At 43.4% G+C, this 19,024-nt stretch overlaps 1 protein-coding gene across 1 annotated transcript in view; it reads right to left on the reverse strand.

Moving 5' to 3' along the window:
• The window catches only part of clcn2a (chloride channel, voltage-sensitive 2a), a 43,243-nt gene that overhangs the window by 12,248 nt on the left and 11,971 nt on the right, over positions 1–19,024 (reverse strand). Inside the window, exons 2-10 of the mRNA XM_082960815.1 lie at positions 11,700–11,831; positions 10,654–10,782; positions 10,084–10,217; positions 9,687–9,767; positions 9,144–9,167; positions 8,750–8,828; positions 8,534–8,659; positions 8,303–8,387; positions 8,080–8,181 (exon numbers count right to left, since the gene is read on the reverse strand). Of these exons, the coding sequence (XP_082816941.1) occupies positions 8,080–8,181; positions 8,303–8,387; positions 8,534–8,659; positions 8,750–8,828; positions 9,144–9,167; positions 9,687–9,767; positions 10,084–10,217; positions 10,654–10,782; positions 11,700–11,831 (892 nt within the window). The remainder of the gene's footprint in view (positions 1–8,079; positions 8,182–8,302; positions 8,388–8,533; positions 8,660–8,749; positions 8,829–9,143; positions 9,168–9,686; positions 9,768–10,083; positions 10,218–10,653; positions 10,783–11,699; positions 11,832–19,024) is intronic.

Below are 19,024 nucleotides of genomic sequence, written 5' to 3' on the forward strand. Positions count from 1 at the left end.
TGTGTACGAGAATATAACACATTAGATCTGTTAAAAGATAATACTTGAAATGCATGAGAAAGGCCGTAATATAATATTGCAGTTTAGGCTCAATTTAGATTGATCCAGTAAAGCATTGCAATACTGCACAGTATTTTGTATCAAGTCTACCCAAATGTGCCAAATTGGTCAATTGATACATTTTCAAGTACATAACTATAGAGAACATACAAAAATTATACGGTAATACTAAATTTAAGTTTACACACTCCCAGGAATGTCATACATGGATCATTAACGTATACACTAACTTTCACACATCTAGATGGCCGGGCGGAGTGGGTTTGGAACCAGAGACAGCAAGGGTTCAAACTGTAGAACCCAGTTCCTACATTTGAATATAAAAATGCATTTTATCAAACAAACTATGCTAGATTTTATCTCTGGGACCTTCAGGATGACAAATCAGAGCAAGATTACTGAATGTAAGTACATTATTTACCTTCAGAGGTGAATGCATCAAACCAGTTGTCGTGAAAAAAGTTTTTGGTTGTTGTGCACTCTCCTCAAACAATAGCATGGATTTTTTTTATATGGGTAGAATATGTCCTGGAATGTTTGTTGTTACTTACAATGTCATTCTAGTCACATTAGCACATGTTAGCGCACGTTAGCATCAACCGTCCCGGTATAAGGACACCGATCCCGTAGAGACATGAAGGTCAGTCAATCCGGAAAATGTCAAGAACTTTCCTTTCCTGTGGAAGTCCAGTCGCAAAAACCATCAAGCACTATGATGAAACTGGCTCTCATGAGGACTTCCACAGGAAAGGAAGACCCAAAGATGTTTTAATTCCAACCGCCGTGCCTTTGTGAGACGCATAGTGGGTGAACGGATGATCTCTGCATGTGTGGTTCCCACCGTGAAGCATGGAGGAGGAGGTGTGATGGTGTGGGTGTGCTTTGCTGGTGACACTGTCAGTGATTTATTCTCGAATTCAAGGTACACCTAACCAGCATGGCTACAGCATTCTGCAGCGATACGCCATCCCATCTGGTTTGTGCTTAGTGGGACAATGCTCAACAGGACAATGACCAAAAACACATCTCCAGGCTGTGTAAGGGCTATTTAACCAAGAAGGAGAGTGATGGAGTGCTGCATCAGATGACCTGGCCTCCACAATCACCCGACCTCAATCCAATTGAGATATGTTTGGGATGAGTTGGACCACAGAGTGAAGGAAAAGCAGCCAACAAGTGCTCAGCATATGTGAGAACTCCTTCAAGACTGTTGGAAAAGCATTCCAGGTGAAGCTGGGTCATACTTGAACAGTTTGGGCTAGAGCAGTGGTCTCCAACCATTTATTTCATAAAGGCTACTTCATACAAAAAAAATGTTGCAAGCTACTCATATACAGCCTGCATATTTTGTTATTGTGTAGTTCTAATTCAATCAATAGAAACAAAGAACAGCACTACATACATAATGTATTTGCATTTTGGTTCTTAAAACCACACAATTTGTACAGAAACCATTCTACAGTAGTCTACCTTGAGAATGTTGCCTTTAAGAGAAAAAAGGGTTTTACATTTGAACCAATCTGTAGCCTGCAGTTACAGGACTACATATTTGACAACAAATCGTGAAGAAAATCATGAAAAGTATGAGGAATAGCAAAATTGTATTCCCAGCAAGCACATTCATATTTTTTAGGGGCGCTGAAGCAATGTCACCATGAAAATGTTTAAAATTAACTTGTTTTAGCAGCGTACATATTAGAAATGGCTTATTTTGTCGATATTACTTAGGGACAGATCAACATGTACGGTGGGGGAGGTGTGGTCCAAAATAGGGGAGGGTTGTCAAACTTTTTTGTTGTTGCTTTGGGGTGGGGGGTTCCTGGTTTACATTCTCTTCTTCTGAAGGCAGTGCTCCCCAGGCGCTCCAACTGACTCCGACAGTTGAACTTGAAGTGAGGAAGACTGTTTCAGGCCTATAATATAACAATATAAATATTTGGATCTGAAACGTACGAATTACCCTCCTTCTGTACGTCTATATCTGTAGGGCAGACTCAGTAGCCATCTGACATGAAGAAATGCATGTCGGTGTCGTAGCATGCTCTCTATCTCTCTGGGGTTAGGCCAAAGCTTCTCAGCCGTTATATATTTATACTCTACCGTTCAAAAGTTTGGGGTCACTTCGAAATGTCCTTGTTTTTGAAAGAAAAGCAAATTTCCTCAGCTGGCAGCTTCGTTAAATTGTACCCGCAAAACACCAGTCTCAACGTCAACAGTGAAGATGTATATAGCCTATTAAACTATGGTCATACAGTGGACACCTAAGCATTTGCATGCAATTCCCTAATACATTTAGTGCTCAAATATCTGACAGCTGAGCCGTGAGGTGGACAATTATTGTTTTAGAAAAGTACCTAAAGAAAAAAAAAAATGGATATATAGTTGCATATGCTACACATCGACACACAAGGAATAGTGTTTTAGTAATTTGTTATCGGCTGTTTTTAAGGACACTTAAATGTGGCCAACAGCCCTCGTTTATTGATGGGGCTGTCTGCGCCAGGTTGGATCTGAATGTGTAGGATGTCCAAGAAATGTCTCAAATGTCCGGTAAATTAACATGTTCCCTGTCATGTTGTCCAGCGCTGAAATGGCATATTGTTTTTGTGAAGATTTTTGAATATTCACATGAAATCTGTCGCCAATTGGATGGAAACCTAGCTATATACACCCTAAAGACTATGGCAAGTGCACTAGTCCAGTGTCACTATGATTATCCCTGCACATCATGGTTCACCAGCAGCTCCAAACATCAAAAAAATGATCTATCAGCCAAACAAGCTTTTAAGAATTGTATTTTAAACTCCCCCCTCATACTCATCTGGAGGTTGAGCATGTTTTAGTCTCTCCATCTTTGTAATGTGTCTGTATCTATGTCATTGTATATGTATTTATGTAAAACACAGGGGCCACAATAGAAATACGTCCCCGACTTTACTGTGCAATCCCTGTCACTTGAAAAAACCTTTGTGTATAAATCTTTGTGTACAAACAAAATCAATCAATCCAAGCTGTGCAGCGGCCAATTGATGAATGGAAAGAGACATCTGTTACAAAACATCAAAAAGTTGAATGACATTGGGAGATTGTCAAGCCAAGCCTTTTATACTGGGTAAGCCTACAAGGTAGGGAGGGATGTGTTTTCTGTTTGTCAAGATTGAAATAGTCTATTTATTGTGTTGTTGAAAATGCAAGCTATGATATTGAAGTGCCTAAGTCGGTATGCTTTGTTTATTGGTTGTGTGGTGCATTGGCACAGAAACCTATTGGTGGAGAATTTGTTGCATATATTTTATATAATTATAAAAATGGCATCCAAATGTAAAAAATCTGATTTCCCCCTAGCTGATCATTGTCTGCAGCCGGTTGATCATAGTGTAATAAAACATGCTGGGAGAGTGAGCTCGTAGCCCTGCGACTGTGCCATAAAAATATCCATATTTATAAACACAGGGTCGCTACAGTTATTGTTATTTGTGGTCGTAAACATTATTTTGAGTTCATTCTATGAGGGAGGAGAGTGTTACATTTATTTATATGTGGAAATATTTTACTTTGGGAAGGGGGTGCATCATTTTTTATGACATCTTGAGTTAGACCAGCCCCTCCCCCCACTGAATTTCGATCTGTTCCTTACCAAGCCAAGCAGAGCGGTTTGTTTTATCGACAAAACAAATTATTCTGTGCTTTTCCATTTAGCGCATACATATTGGCTACATTGTAACCTCAAAGTGGCCACGGTGGGCTCGCATCAGGGGCTCACCCAGGACTGTTACTTTTGTAACTGAATGAAAATATTTTAACAATGTCATTTAACCGATTGATGTTGGGAAATGGATGGCAAAGTGCAGAATTGTGTTAAATGCCTGTACACAGCTTGGGGGGGATTTTTTTCTCTCAGAGATTTAATCATGTAATATTAGGTCTACTGATTATTTCTCAATTGCGAGGTCCCTACCGGACATGGAGTTGTCTGCGAAGGTGCAACCTTTACTAGGCTGATGGAAGGCAGAGTCAGAGGCTGCAATACAGCGATGCCAAGACATGACCGAGCCATGTTCATCATGGTTCTTACAGGAAAAGTGAAATTACAAATTGAATTTGTTCATGGTGCGCGCTTCTCAAATGATATGTAACAACACCATGTGACCAACACCGTCGGACATGAAACAACATACAAATGTAACGGCACAACAAAATAGATTCAAAAAATATATTTTGCAGGTGGCTTTTCATTTTATACACCAGTGGTGCACCTACAGTTGTGCTTTTTAACGGCACTGAACTAAAACAGTGGCGTGCGGAATGAAGTAAAACATTTCAGTGATCAAAACCATTCATCTTGAGGTGACCGGGACACGAAATGCAATCTGTTCATTATTATATCATATATAACATGGACACGTCTACTAGCTCAAAACATTACTAATCATTAAAAATAACAAATTACCCAAAGGATCATGATAGTTTTCTGGTAAAAAAAGTGGGTGTTGCTCAGGTGCTCCCTTTCTGTTTTACAGTGTTTATCTTCTCTATAATACACTGCTGTTCATTTAGGGAAGAACTCGGGGCTTTAGCCTTTTGTGGGCCCAAAGCGAGAAATGGTTGGGGGCCCCACACCTCATAACCCTTGGGCCCAAAACATGACTTGAGAGAACGTTAGTTTATTTGTAGTTGTGCTGCATTTTGCAGTGCCTAGCTCCACTCCTATTCCCCAGGCGCTCTCTTTTGATGACTTCTGTAATCGTAAAAGCCTTGGTTTCATGCATGTTAACATTAGAAGCCTCCTCTCTAAGTTCGTTTTATTCACTGCTTTAGCACACTCTGCCAACCCGGATGTTTTAGCCATGTCTGAATCCTGGCTTAGGAGGACCACCAATAACTCTGAAATCTCCATCCCTAACAACAACATTTTCAGACAAGATAGAACTGCCAAAGGGGGCGGTGTTGCAATCTACTGCAGAGATAGCCTGCAGAGTTCTGTCCTACTATCAAGGTCTGCACCCAAACAATTTGAATTTCTACTTTTAAAAATCCACCTCTCTAAAAACAAGTCTCTCACCGTTGCCGCCTGCTATAGACCACCCTCTGCCCCCAGCTGTGCCCTGGACACTATATGTGAATTGATTGCCCCCCATCTATCTTCAGAGCTCGTGCTGCTAGGTGACATAAACTGTGACATACTTAACACCCCGGCCATCCTACAATCTAAGCTTGATGCCCTCAATCTCACACATTATCAATGAACCTACCAGGTACAACCCCAATGCCGTAAACATGGGCACCCTCATAGATATCATCCTAAACAACTTGCCCTCTAAATACACCTCTGCTGTTTTCAGCCAAGATCTCAGTGATCACTGCCTCATTGCCTGCATCCGTAATGGGTCAGCGGTCAAACGACCTCCACTCATCACTGTCAAACGCTCCCTGAAACACTTCAGCGAGCAGGCCTTTCTAATCGACCTGGCCCGGGTATCCTGGAAGGATATCGACCTCATCCCATCAGTAGAGGATGCCTGGTTATTTTTTTTTAAATGCCTTCCTCACCATCTTAAACAAGCATGCCCCATTCAAGAAATGTAGAACCAGGAACAGATATAGCCCTTGGTTCTCTCCAGACCTGACTGCCCTTAACCAACACAAAAACATCCTGTGGCGTTCTGCATTAGCATCGAACAGCCCCCGCGAAATGCAACTTTTTAGGGAAGTTAGAAACCAATATACACAGGCAGTTAGAAAAGCCAAGGCTAGCTTTTTCAAGCAGAAATTTGCTTCCTGCAACACAAACTCAAAAAAGTTCTGGGACATTGTAAAATCCATGGAGAATAAGAGCACCTCCTCCCAGCTGCCCACTGCACTGAGGATAGGAAACTCTGTCACCACCGATAAATCCACTATAATTGAGAATTTCAATAAGCATTTCTCTACGGCTGGCCATGCTTTCCACCTGGCCACCCCTACCCTGGTCAACAGCACTGCACCCCCCACAGCAACTCGCCCAAGCCTTCCCCATTTATCCTTCTCCCAAATCCAGTCAGCTGATGTTCTGAAAGAGCTGCAAAATCTGGACCCCCACAAATCAGCCGGGCTAGACAATCTGGACCCTTTCTTTCTAAAATTATCTGCCGAAATTGTTGCAACCCCTATTACTAGCCTGTTCAACCTCTCTTTCGTGTCGTCTGAGATTCCCAACGATTGGAAAGCAGCTGCGGTCATCCCCCTCTTCAAAGGGGGGGGGGGGGAATACTCTTGACCCAAACTGCTACAGAACTATATCTATCCTACCCTGCCTTTCTAAGGTCTTCGAAAGCCAAGTTAACAAACAGATCACCGACCATTTCGAATTCCACCGTACCTTCTCCGCTATGCAATCTGGTTTCAGAGCTGGTCATGGGTGCACCTCAGCCACGCTCAAGGTCCTAAACGATATCTTAACCGCCATCGATAAGAAACAGTACTGTGCAGCCGTATTCATTGACCTGGCCAAGGCTTTCGACTCTGTCAATCACCACATCCTCATCGGCAGACTCAACAGCCTTGGTTTCTCAAATGATTGCCTCGATTGGTTCACCAACTACTTCTCCGACAGAGTTCAGTGTGTCAAATCTGAGGGCCTGTTGTCCGGGCCTCTGGCAGTCTCCATGGGGGTGCCACAGGGTTCAATTCTTGGGCCGACTCTCTTCTCTGTATATATCAATGATGTCGCTCTTGCTGCTGGTGAGTCTCTGTTCCACCTCTACGCAGACGACACCATTCTGTATACTTCTGGCCCATCTTTGGTCACTGTGTTAACAACCCTCCAGACGAGCTTCAATGCCATACAACTCTCCTTCCGTGGCCTACAACTGCTCTTAAATACAAGTAAAACTAAATGCATGCTCTTCAACCGATCGCTGCCTGCACCTGCCCGCCCGTCCAGCATCACTACTCTGGACGGTTCTGATTTAGAATATGTGGACAACAACAAATACCTAGGTGTCTGGCTAGACTGTAAACTCTCCTTCCAGACATAAAACATCTCCAATCCAAAGTTAAATCTAGAATTGGCTTCCTATTTCCCAACAAAGCATCCTTCACTCATGCTGCCAAACACACCCTCGTAAAACTGACCATCTTTCCGATCCTCGACTTTGGTGATGTCATTTACAAAATAGCTTCCAACACCCTACTCAACAAATTGGATGCAGTCTATCACAGTGCCATCTCTTTTGTCACCAAAGCCCCATATACTACCCACCACAGCAACCTGTACGCTCTCGTTGGCTGGCCCTCGCTTCATACTCGTCGCCAAACCCACTGGCTCCAGGTCATCTACAAGACCCTGCTAGGTAAAGTCCCGCCTTATCTCTGCTCGCTGGTCACCATAGCTGCACCCACCCGTAGCACGCATGGAAACACTTATCTCCCTCACTAGCTTTAAGCACCAGCTGTCAGAGCAGCTCACAGATCACTGCACCTGTACATAGCCCATCTATAAATAGCCCAAACAACTACCTCTTCCCCTACTGTATTTATTTATTCATTTATTTTGCTCCTTTGCACCCCAGTATTTCTACTTTGCGCACTCATCTACTGTCAAATCTACCATTCCAGTGTTTTAATTGCTATATTGTATTTACTTTGCCACCATGGCCTATTTATTGCCTTTACCTCCCTTATCTCACCTCATTTGCTCACATTGCATACTGTATTATTGACTGTATGTTTGTTTTACTCCATGTGTAACTCTGTGTTGTTATATGTGTCGAACTGCTTTGCTTTATCTTAGCCAGGTTGCAGTTGTAAATGAGAACTTGTTCTCAACTTGCCTACCTGGTTAAATAAAGGTGAAATAGTTTTTTTTTGTATTATTTTTTTTCTTTCAAACTCCCTTTTTTGGTCTGGGCCTCCGACGCGCAGTGTGTGGTCCACGTAAAGGGCGAGCCGGCGCTGTGTGTGTGTGTAGCAGTGTACGAAGTTGTGTGTGTGTGTGTGTGTGTGTGTGTGTGTGTGTGTGTGTGTGTATGTGTGACTCACTTCCTGAGCAGGAACTTGTTGATGGTCTTCTGTTTCCTCATACACTCTACTATCAGTCTGTTCAGGTAGACAAAGAGAGCCCCGCCAAAACCACACGCAATCCTGAGGAGGAGAGGGGACAGCATCACACACCATTCTAGTTCAATAGCCATTGAAGTGATCAGAATAAGGAGGAGTCAGACCTGGGCGTGTTGGACACAAAAGACACACAAGAAACTCATACCCCAGGATGGCGAAGGCTGGCAGCTCCTGGAGGTCAAAGGGGAAGTCCAGGCGGAAACGTGTCTTAAAGAGGGCTGTGATGGTCTCTGAGAGAAAGACATAGAGAAAGAGAGAAGAGAGAGAAAGAGAAATAGGAGAGGAATAACATGAGTCACCTCCGACTAACTATTGACTCAGTGACCTAGACCCAAAGCCCTTCCCCTTACACACACTCACACACACACCTCCTCACCTTCGTCCTGGTTCCACACAGCCAGTACTCTGAAGATGAAGGCGCTGAAGGTGGCAGCGAAGAAGCCTCTCCAGTAGTTCCTCACCGCAAAGAACGTAGACGTTACCTCAATGCTGAAGAGCACACCTGCGACACACACACACACACAAAATCCCTTTTGCAGTAACACCATTCTTTCCTTTATTGTATTTCTCACCCTAAGTATATTCTAATTACCTCCAATGGGGGCAGCGAAGCAGCAGCCTACCCCCACTGCACATGCTGCTGATAGCATCTCAGTGTTCCTCAGCTCATTCTGTAGGAATAGGAACACACACGTATGTGCAAGCACACATAGTACATAAATACATACATACATGTAAACACACATACAAATATACACATTTCTGGTAAAGAGGGAAGGCCAAGGGCATTGGAATACAATGGAATCAGAGAGGAATGCTAGAATGAACGGAATAACATGAAGGGTGATGTCATGTGCCATTCACATAGAATATCATAAAAACTCTCGATTAGAAATGGAATGATGCTCACATGACGCTCCAACATGTGTACATGAAACGTGGAAACTCTGATACGTGCACATACTCAGACACACGTGCACTCGTACCTTGTTTCCCTCAAAGGGCTCTTCCTTAAGCAGTAAGTGGGAAAAGACAGAAATCCGAGTGAGTACCTAAGAGTTAAAATGAAGAAAAGCAGAGACCAAAATCTTCTGGGATATTCTCTTTAATGTGTCATTGCTTAGTTTTTTTGGGACAGAAAGTAAATGCAATCTCTTATAATGACTTGGTTCAAATGGATTGAGCGCTGACACGGATCAATATGGAAGCTCTATAAAGTAGACAGTCTTATTTGACTCTTGCTGACTTGACACTTTCTTCCTTCATCTCCCTTTCCCCCCCCCCCTCCTTGTTCTCCTCCTCCTCCTTTTCCTCCTCCAAGTCTTGGGTGGTGTATGGCAGAGAAAGTAACCTCAGACTGGAGCCCAGGGTTGGACTCAGATGAGTGGAGGTGAGAGTGGGTCCTGGAGGGGTGGCAGGCTGATCAGACAGGTATCACACAGATACTAAACCAAATTGAGTGGGAGTAAGCATGTGTGAAGGGTTAAAGGTTAGGGTGTGTGTGTGTGGGGGGGGGGGGGGTCTCTCACCTTGTAGATTCCACCAAACAAGGCAGCCAAGAACTTGCTCAGGAGGGCTGCACAGAGACTGGCTACATGAACGAACGGGCCCTGAGAGAGAGATCGGAGGAGAGAGAGAGAGAGAGAGATGGAGGGGTAGGGGTTATAGGATGAGGGAGGGGGAAAGGGAGAGAAAAAAGCAGAACTAAACCAATTTCAGATCGGGGCCCGTATTCATAAAGCCTCTCAGAGTAGGACTTCTGAAATAGGATCAGGTCGCCCCCTGTCCATAACCTTATTCATTATGATCTAAAGGCAAAACTGCTCCTAGATCAGCACTTATACTCTGAGATGCTTGATAAATACGGGCCCAGGAATTTCAAACATTTCCCTTTCATTCCGTAACAGTCCACTAGGGGTTTCCCACCTCCTTTCCCAGGGGCATGCCACTGCCCAGAGCACAGGTCAACCCGATAACTTTGGCCACAAAGGTTTTAAAGGTGAGATATTCCTTCAGCACTACACCTCTCAGAATGGTCTTCATCTCTGGGATACCCGAACCTGAGAAAGAGGAGGAGAGAAAGGAGGAATAGCAGAGGTGGGAGAGGAGAGGGCCGGAGGAGGGGGAGAGAAGGAAGGGGAGTAAAATGTATATTCATGCGTCAACTTCAAGATTATGTATGTATTCAAGGCTGTCAGTACTAGCGGTTTCAAGGATATAGTCAAGGATGTCCTGAAGTTGTATAACCTTTGCCAACTACTCTTATGAACTGAGTCCACCCCATACATCTGTGACCTTTAAACAATCATGCACAGTGTTTCATTCTGTATGCATGAGGTATTTACATATATGAGTGTGCATGATTAGCAATGAATTTAGGTGTGAGGTGAAATTGAATGAGAGAGTACATGTGTGTGTGTCTGCGTGCCCATTCATGCACTTGCGTGTGTGTGTATGTGTGTGTGTGTCACACTTGAGCGTGGGTGTGTCTCTTACCCACAGCCTGCGGAGACAGTATCTGTGTGAACCCTGCTGAGAAAGTGATGAGCACCACTGGGTAGGTGACCCATGCCAGGTACTGCAGGAGCATGTTACTGTCCAGTCCCCCGTACATCCACTTCTGAGCTGCACAGACACACAGAGACACATAAAACCAATTAAATAAACTTTTTTTACACTAGGGGGGCTTGGAATATCTCTCTCGCTCTCACGCCAGCTACCTTTCTCTCTTTCTCCCTCCCTCTGTCCCGTTCTCTCTTTCTCCCTCCCTCCGTCCCGTTCTCTCTTTCTCCCTCCGTCCCGTTCTCTCTTTCTCCCTCCCTCTGTCCCGTTCTCTCTTTCTCCCTCCCTCCGTCCCGTTCTCTCTTTCTCCCTCCCTCCGTCCCGTTCTCTCTTTCTCCCTCCCTCCGTCCCGTTCTCTCTTTCTCCCTCCCTCCGTCCCGTTCTCTCTTTCTCCCTCCCTCCGTCCCGTTCTCTCTTTCTCCCTCCCTCTGTCCCGTTCTCTCTTTCTCCCTCCCTCTGTCCCGTTCTCTCTTTCTCCCTCCCTCCGTCCCGTTCTCTCTTTCTCCCTCCCTCTGTCCCGTTCTCTCTTTCTCCCTCCCTCTGTCCCGTTCTCTCTTTCTCCCTCCCTCTGTCCCGTTCTCTCTTTCTCCCTCCCTCTGTCCCGTTCTCTCTTTCTCCCTCCCTCTGTCCCGTTCTCTCTTTCTCCCTCCCTCTGTCCCGTTCTCTCTTTCTCCCTCCCTCTGTCCCGTTCTCTCTTTCTCTCTCTCCTTCCATTCCCTTAGAGCCTAGGCTATGGCCTAGTACATCACTTAGCTGACCACTGTGACCAGGGCCATGACTTCACCCAAGAATATATCCCTCTCTCTCTCTCTCCCGCCCGCCCGCCCTACCTACCCCTCTCTCTCTCTCTCACTCTCCCTCTTGCTCATCATGCTGACAGAAGGCGATAGCATAGTCCATCACCCAGCTGACCAGGGTCATGAGTAGACCCAGGAATATCTCCCTCCCTCCCTCTCCTTCCCACTTCATCCCTCTCTCACCTTGCTGACAAAAAGCGATAGCATAGTCCATCACCCAGCTGACCAGGGCCATGACCAGACCCAGTAGGATGAGAAAGATCCAGTCCTCGCCCACACGCGAGATCAGGAACTTCTGACAGCGAGACGTACACACTGGAGAGAGGGAGAGAGGAGAGAGGGAGGAAAGGGAGAGATGGGTGGGAGAGAAAGGAGAAAGGGAAAACCATAGGAAAATAAAGCATAAGATAAGCGAGAAATAGTCGCAGTAACAGGCAGAGAGAGAGAGAGACAGAGAGAGAGAGACAGAGAGAGAGAGAGAGAGAGATAAAAAGCGAGAGAGAGCACAAAAAAATATAAGAAAAGAGAAATGTGGACAGAAGAAACACTGTGAAAAGCCAGTGGAAAGGATGGACAGATGCATTCCAACATGTTGAGCTGAATGAATGAGGAATGGAATGAGTGGACTTAGTGATGGGTGGAAAGCGAGAGAGACTTGATTTGCCCTCACGAAAAAGGGATTAACCCCTACAAAAATGTAGATGAATCAAAATCCACATAATTATTCACATTTCCTGTGGCTGCTGGATTATTTTCCTGCTGTGAGGAGGTTCAAATTAAAGGAAAGAGTCACCCATTTGGAATGTTATATCGTATTTGTGCATCTCGGAGCAATGTTCTATCGATTCCTGGGGTCATTTAATGTTTTCATGTGTATCTGAACTCTTGCCGTTCACACAGGCAGAAATACAGCCGGCATGACATAGCATTGCAGCCTGGTCTCATAGACTGGATGTAACATAGTAAACGTAAATCCGAAACACTCAAATTAGTATGATATGTTACGTTTGGTATGGTTACATAAGACAGATGGTTACTTCAGTCAAAAAAATCGAGTGGGTGGCTGGTTGGCGTATAACGTGAACGTCTAGCAACCCAAAGGTTGCGGATTCAAATTTTGCAACTGACAAATTTAGCATTTTAGCACCTTTTCAACTACTTACTACTTTTTCGCTACTTTGCAACTACTTTGCATGTTACCTTTCCCCTAAGCCTAACCCTTTCCAGCACCTGCAGATCGATGTCTGAAGTTCGTAACAGCACTAAGCTAAACACCACGGACTGAATCAGAAAAATAGGAGAAATATGGTGAACCTCTGTTAAATGACAAATTTCTAGATGTCGGGATTATCACAAAAATATAATCAATGGCTCATTCGAGCGAGAAGATAACATCCCGCGTTATGACATCGGCCAGTACTGAAATCTGACGCGCGAAATACATTTTCACCATCTAAAAGTCATCTTTCTATTAATTATTATCACAATGCTCAATCTGGTCTCAAAGCATTCGTATTTATATTAGTCTGTACGTAAATCTGAGATACTCCATTTAGTATGTTACGTATGGTATGTATTAATTTGTTAGCTAACATGCTAAGTAGTTGAACAGTTGGTAATTAGCTAAAATGCTAAAGTTGTCAGTGATAAGATTCAAACTCGCAACTTTTGGGTTGCTAGACATTCGCGTTATAATACGACCAACCACCCTACTTTTTTTGTTGTTGCCTTAAATAACCATCTATCTTGTGTAACCATACCAAACGTAACATATCGTACCAATTTGAGTTTCTCAGATTTACATTTACTATGTTGTTGTTTTGTCGCACTGCTTTGCTTTATCTTGGCCAGGTCGCAGTTGTAAATGACAACTTGTTCTCAACTGGCCTACCTGGTTAACTAAAGGTGAAATAAAAAAATACAAAATAAATGTTACGTCTAGTCTATAAGACCAGGTTTGCAGGTTGAATATGGTGAGATTGTAAACTCCTAAATTGATAGTGCAGTTTGTTAAGGAGATTTTACAGCTAACTGCTATAGCTACTTCACATGCTGATATTGACTTTGGTATTATTGTGTGCTAGCTATTGCATTGTGGGTTTTGCAGTCGACTTAAGACTCCAGCCACCCAAGCCATAGAATGTTCTCTCTGCTTCCGCATGGCAAGCGGTACCGTACCAACAAGTCTGACACCAACAGGCTCCTGAACAGCTTCTATCCCCAAGCCATGACACTGCTACATAGCTAACAAAATGGCTACACAGACTATGTGCATTGAACCTTCTGTTTTATTTAAATTTTTGCTCTGACTATGCACACTCTACATACTCACTCGAACACACAATTTGTTCACATTAACATAACACCCACACACATTCATGCTGACTCTAAACACACACACACAAGCTGCTGCTTCTCTGTTTATCATATATTCTGATGTCTAGTCACATTACCCCTATACAGTCAGGTCCATAAGTACTTGAACAGTGACACAATTTGCATCATTTTGCCTCTGTACGCCACCACAATGGACTTGAAACGGAACAACCAAGATGTGCTTTAAAGTGTAGACCATCTTTAACTGAAGGGTTTTATCAAAATGATTGTGTGAACCGTGTAGGAATTACAACCATTTTTAAACATAGCCCCCCAGTTTTAATGGCTCAAAAGTAATTGGACGTACCAAGGTAATCATAAATTAAATTGTGAGTTTTAATACTTGGTTGCAAATCCTTTGCACTCAATGACTGCCTGAAGTCTGGAACCCATAGTCATCACCAGATGCTGGGTTTCTTCCCTGGTGATGCTCTGCCAGGCCTTTACTGCAGCTGTCTTCAGTTCCTGTTTGTTTTTGGGGCGTTTTGCCTTCAGTTTTGTCTTCAGCAAGTGAAATGCATGCTCAATTGGTTTCAGGTAAGGTGATTTACTTGGCCATTGCAGAACATTCCACTTCTTTGCCTTAAAAAACTATTGGGTTGTTTTCTCAGTACGCGTCGGGTCATTGTCCATCTGCACTGTGAAGCGCTGTCCAATGGGTTTTGATGCATTTGGCTGAATCTGAGCAGATAATACAGCCCTAAACACTTCAGAATTCACTGTATATGCTTTTTTTGATTTTTTTTTGGCAAACTCTAATCTGGTCTTCCTGTTTTTGAGTCTTACTAGTGGTTTATATCTTGTGGTAAACCCTCTGTATTTACTCTGGTGAAGTCTTCTCTTGATTGTTGACTTTGACAAAGATACACCTACCTCCTGGAGGATGTCCTTGATCTGGCCAACTGTTGTGAAGGGGTTTTTCTTCACCAGGGAAAGAATTATTCTGTCATCCAGTTGTTTTCTGTGGTCTTCCGGGCCTTTTGGTGTTCCTGAGCTCAACAGTGCGCTCTTTCTTTTTAAGAATGTACCAAATAGTTGATTTGGCCACACCTAATGTTTTAGCTGTCTCTGATGGGTTTGTTTGGATTTGTCAGCCTAATGATGGCTTGCTTCACTGGCAGTGACAGCTCTTCGGACTTCATATTGAGGGTTAACAGCAACAGATTCCAAATGCAAATGCCACACTTGAAATCAACTCTAGACCTTTTATCTGCTTACTTGTAAATGAACTAATCAGGGAATAACACACCTGGCCATGGAACAGCTGAGCAGCCAATTGTCCAATTACTTTTGGTCCCTTAAAAATGGGGGACCACATAGAAAAAGTGCTGTAATTTCTACACCGTTCACCCAATTTGGATGTAAATACCCTCAAACTAAAGCTGAAAGTGTGCACATTCAGCTCATATTCATTGTTTAATTTCAACTCTAATATGCTGTGGTAAACAGCTAAAATAATAATAACTTGGTCAATGTCCAAATATTTATGGACCTGACTGTACAAACTGTATCTAACCCTACCACTCCAGTATCCCTGCACATAGTAAATATGGTATTGTCAAATGGTATTGGCACTGATCCTGGAACTGACCCTGTATATAGCTTACATACTTTCGCCTGTTCTTCTTATTAACATTTCTTGTGTGTTTTTGTTCTACTTCACTTTTTTTAAATAACAACACTGTAATAACAACACAATAATAACACTGTAAATTATAGGAATTAGTGATTTTGGGTGTATTTTTCCTTTAAAGGCATGCTCCGGAACTTTGGTGATTATTAAGTATTTTATAAACATCCCGCAATGGGCTGGCTGTATCAATGTGTAATTCATACATGAATAATGTATTAGTAGAATTACTGTCTTACCTCGATCAGCCATGAAATCCCTAGTTTGAAAGCTGTGCTGCGCCATTTTCCCTACATTTTCCTCCACGTGGGCCAGCCCCCTAGCAATTCAAGTTCTAGCCAATGATAACTCAGTAATACCAAAGTCAATATCAGCATGTGAAATAGCTACAGTTGTTAACTGTAAAATCGCCTTAAACTGCACTATCAAACTGCACTATACAAACTGCACTATAGTATATGTTTTTTTAAGGTAAAGTAATATGTATTATGTGGATGTATTTCAAGTCCTACCTTCAAACGCTGTGCCCCTATGCTTGACATCATGGTAAAATCAAAAGAAATCAGCCAAGACCTCCAAAAAAGAATTGTAGACCTCTACAAGCCTGGTTCATCCTTGGGAGCAATTTCCAAACGCCTGAAGGTACCACGTTCTTCTGTACAAACAATAGTACGCAAGTATAAACACCATGGGACCATGCAGCCATCATACCGCTCAAGAAGGAGACACGTTTTATCTCCTAGAGATGAACATACGTTGGTGCGAAAAGTACAAATCAATCCAAGAACAACAGCAAAGGACCTTGTGAAGATGCTGGAGGAAACAGGTACAAAAGTATCTATATCCACAGTAAAACGAGTCCTATATGGACATAATCTGAAAGGCCGCTCAGCAAGGAAGAAGCCACTGCTCCAAAACCGCCATAAAAAAAGCCAGACTACGGTTTGCAACTGCACATGGGGATGAAGATCATACTTTTGGAGAAATGTCCTCTGGTCTGATGAAACAAAAATAGAACTGTTTTGCCATAATGACCATCGTTATGTTTGGAGGAAAAAGGGGGAGGCTTGCAAGCCGAAGAACACCATCCCAACTGTGAAGCACGGGGGTGGCAGCAGCATGTTGTGGGGGTGCTTTGCTGCAGGAGGGACTGGTGCACTTCACAAAATAGATTGCATCATGAGGTAGGAAAATTATGTGGATAGATTGAAGCAACATCTCAAGGAAGTTAAAGCTTGGTCACAAATGGGTCTTCCAAATGGACAATGACCCCAAGCATACTTCCAAAGTTGTGGCAAAATGGCTTAAGGACAACATAGTCAAGGTATTGGTGGCCATCACAAAGCCCTGACCTCAATCCTATAGAAAATTTGTGGGCAGAACTGAAAAAGTGTGTGCGAGCAAGGAGGCCTACAAACCTGACTCAGTTACACCAGCTCTGTCAGGAGGAATGGGCCAAAATTCACCCAACTTATTGTGGGAATGTTGTGGAAGGCTACCCGAAACATTTGACCCAAGTGAAACAATTTAAAGGCAATGCTACCAAATACTAATTGAGTGTATGCAAACTTCTGACCCACTGGGAATGTGATGAAACAAATAAAAGCTGAAATAAATCACTCTCTGTCAGAAGGTGAGTGTAGCTGGTGCATGAAGTCAGGCGCAAGAGAGCAAAATGAGTGAGCAATGTACTTTACTCAAAAAAACGCCGCCCGAACAAGGAGAGGGACTGACCTCGGCGGAAGTCGTGACACTCTCTCTACTATTATTCTGACATTCCACATTCTTAAAATGAAGTGGTGATCCTAACTGACCTAAGACAGGGAATTTTTACTAGGATGAAATGTCAGGAATTGTGAAAAACGGAGTTTAAATGTATTTGGCTAAGGTGTATGTAAACTTCCGACTTCAACTGTATATGTCTGTCTTTGTCTTACTCCACAGACATATCTGCCCATAGCCTCTCAAAGGCCACGTCCCAAATGGCACCCTGTTCCCTATATAGCGCACTACTTTTGACCAGAGCCCTATGGGCCCCAAAAGTAGTGCACTAGGGAATAGGGTCCCATTTGGGACAGTACCTTTGAGAGGCTATGGGCAGACATGCAAAATATATATATAGATAAAGTTAGGTCAGTGAAAAAAGGCTCCATTGGACTCAATTTATTCTCCCTTTTCTATGAACTGGCAAAGTCTGGAATTGTACTGGTTCAGTATCTAGAGCGTTCGTAGACTGTGTCCCTCAAGACACTCAGCGTGCTCTACTGACACAGATGCTGTACATCTTCTGTATTTAGCCAATGGCCCTTCACTGCCACAAGGATATAAATACGACTTTATCCTTAAATAAACGTATACTACTGATTTGAAATCCAAAGATGTCTTGTCTTTGTGAGAGATGGCTAGAGAAATATTGATGTAGGGAGGGAGAGATGGACAAGTGAGAGAGAAAGATGGAGGAAGAGGGGGAAAAAGGAAAGAGATAAGAGGGAGAGGAATGATAAATCAAGAGAGAGAGAGAACGGCAGTTGACAGTAGGTGGAGAGAGATTTGTTATTGTTTATTTCCCTTTTGTTTATTATCTATTTCACTTGCTTTGGCAATGAAAACATATGTTTCCCATGCCAATAAAGCCCTTAAATTGAATTGAGAGAGAGGGAGAGGGAGAACAGCTGACAGACAGAGAGTGATGGGGCAGGTCCCAGGGGGACATTGAGGTCCCCAAGGGAACAGTGGGGAAGCAGGGGCACAACTGTGTTCATGGCAACGTGATAGGCCCAGTTGACGACCGCCAGCCAGGGCACCTGCTGATTGGCACCTCACCTGCACATGCGCATGGGCGTGCAGACACTCTTAGGCGAGCATGCACGCACACGTATGCACACGAACACATTGAGTTGGAATACGCACACACAGACACACATTCATGTAATGTTCTAGGTCCGACAGTGCAGTAACATTGATTACACTGTTTATGACGACACTAGTGTAATACGACACCTCATGGTAGAGCCATAGTACTACAATTTATGGTTGTCAGTCAACCACTGAACATGTGTGTGTCAACCATGCAACGCTTCTAGATAAACGACCATCAACTGAACTGTGTCTGGACATTACTTTATTATTCATGCATATGGAATATTACAATAGCAACGAGGATTAAACATGAGATGGATTACAGCAAGAAAACAAACATTGAACTGAATTTTACTTCCGAGCAAGTAAAGGATTTTCACTCGTGATCAGCAAGCTATGCTAGCACGCTAACGCTTGCAAGCTAACAAGCTGGTAGCTAGCTAAAAGGACATTGAAATGGCGCTAGCAATCGCACTGTTTAAAACTGAAAGTGACCCTAGTTCCGTTGGGCCCCGTTGGAATAAATAGGTGCAGATATTCTAACATTACACCATAGCCATGAAAATGACCAGCGATGCTAGGCTGAAAGCACTGTTGTTGCACTTAAAAGGAGAACGAGCACATGACATTTGCGACACATTCG

The sequence above is a fragment of the Salmo salar genome, chromosome 14, assembly GCF_965601325.2.
Source record: "Salmo salar chromosome 14, fSalSal1, whole genome shotgun sequence".
Taxonomy (NCBI): domain Eukaryota; kingdom Metazoa; phylum Chordata; class Actinopteri; order Salmoniformes; family Salmonidae; genus Salmo; species Salmo salar.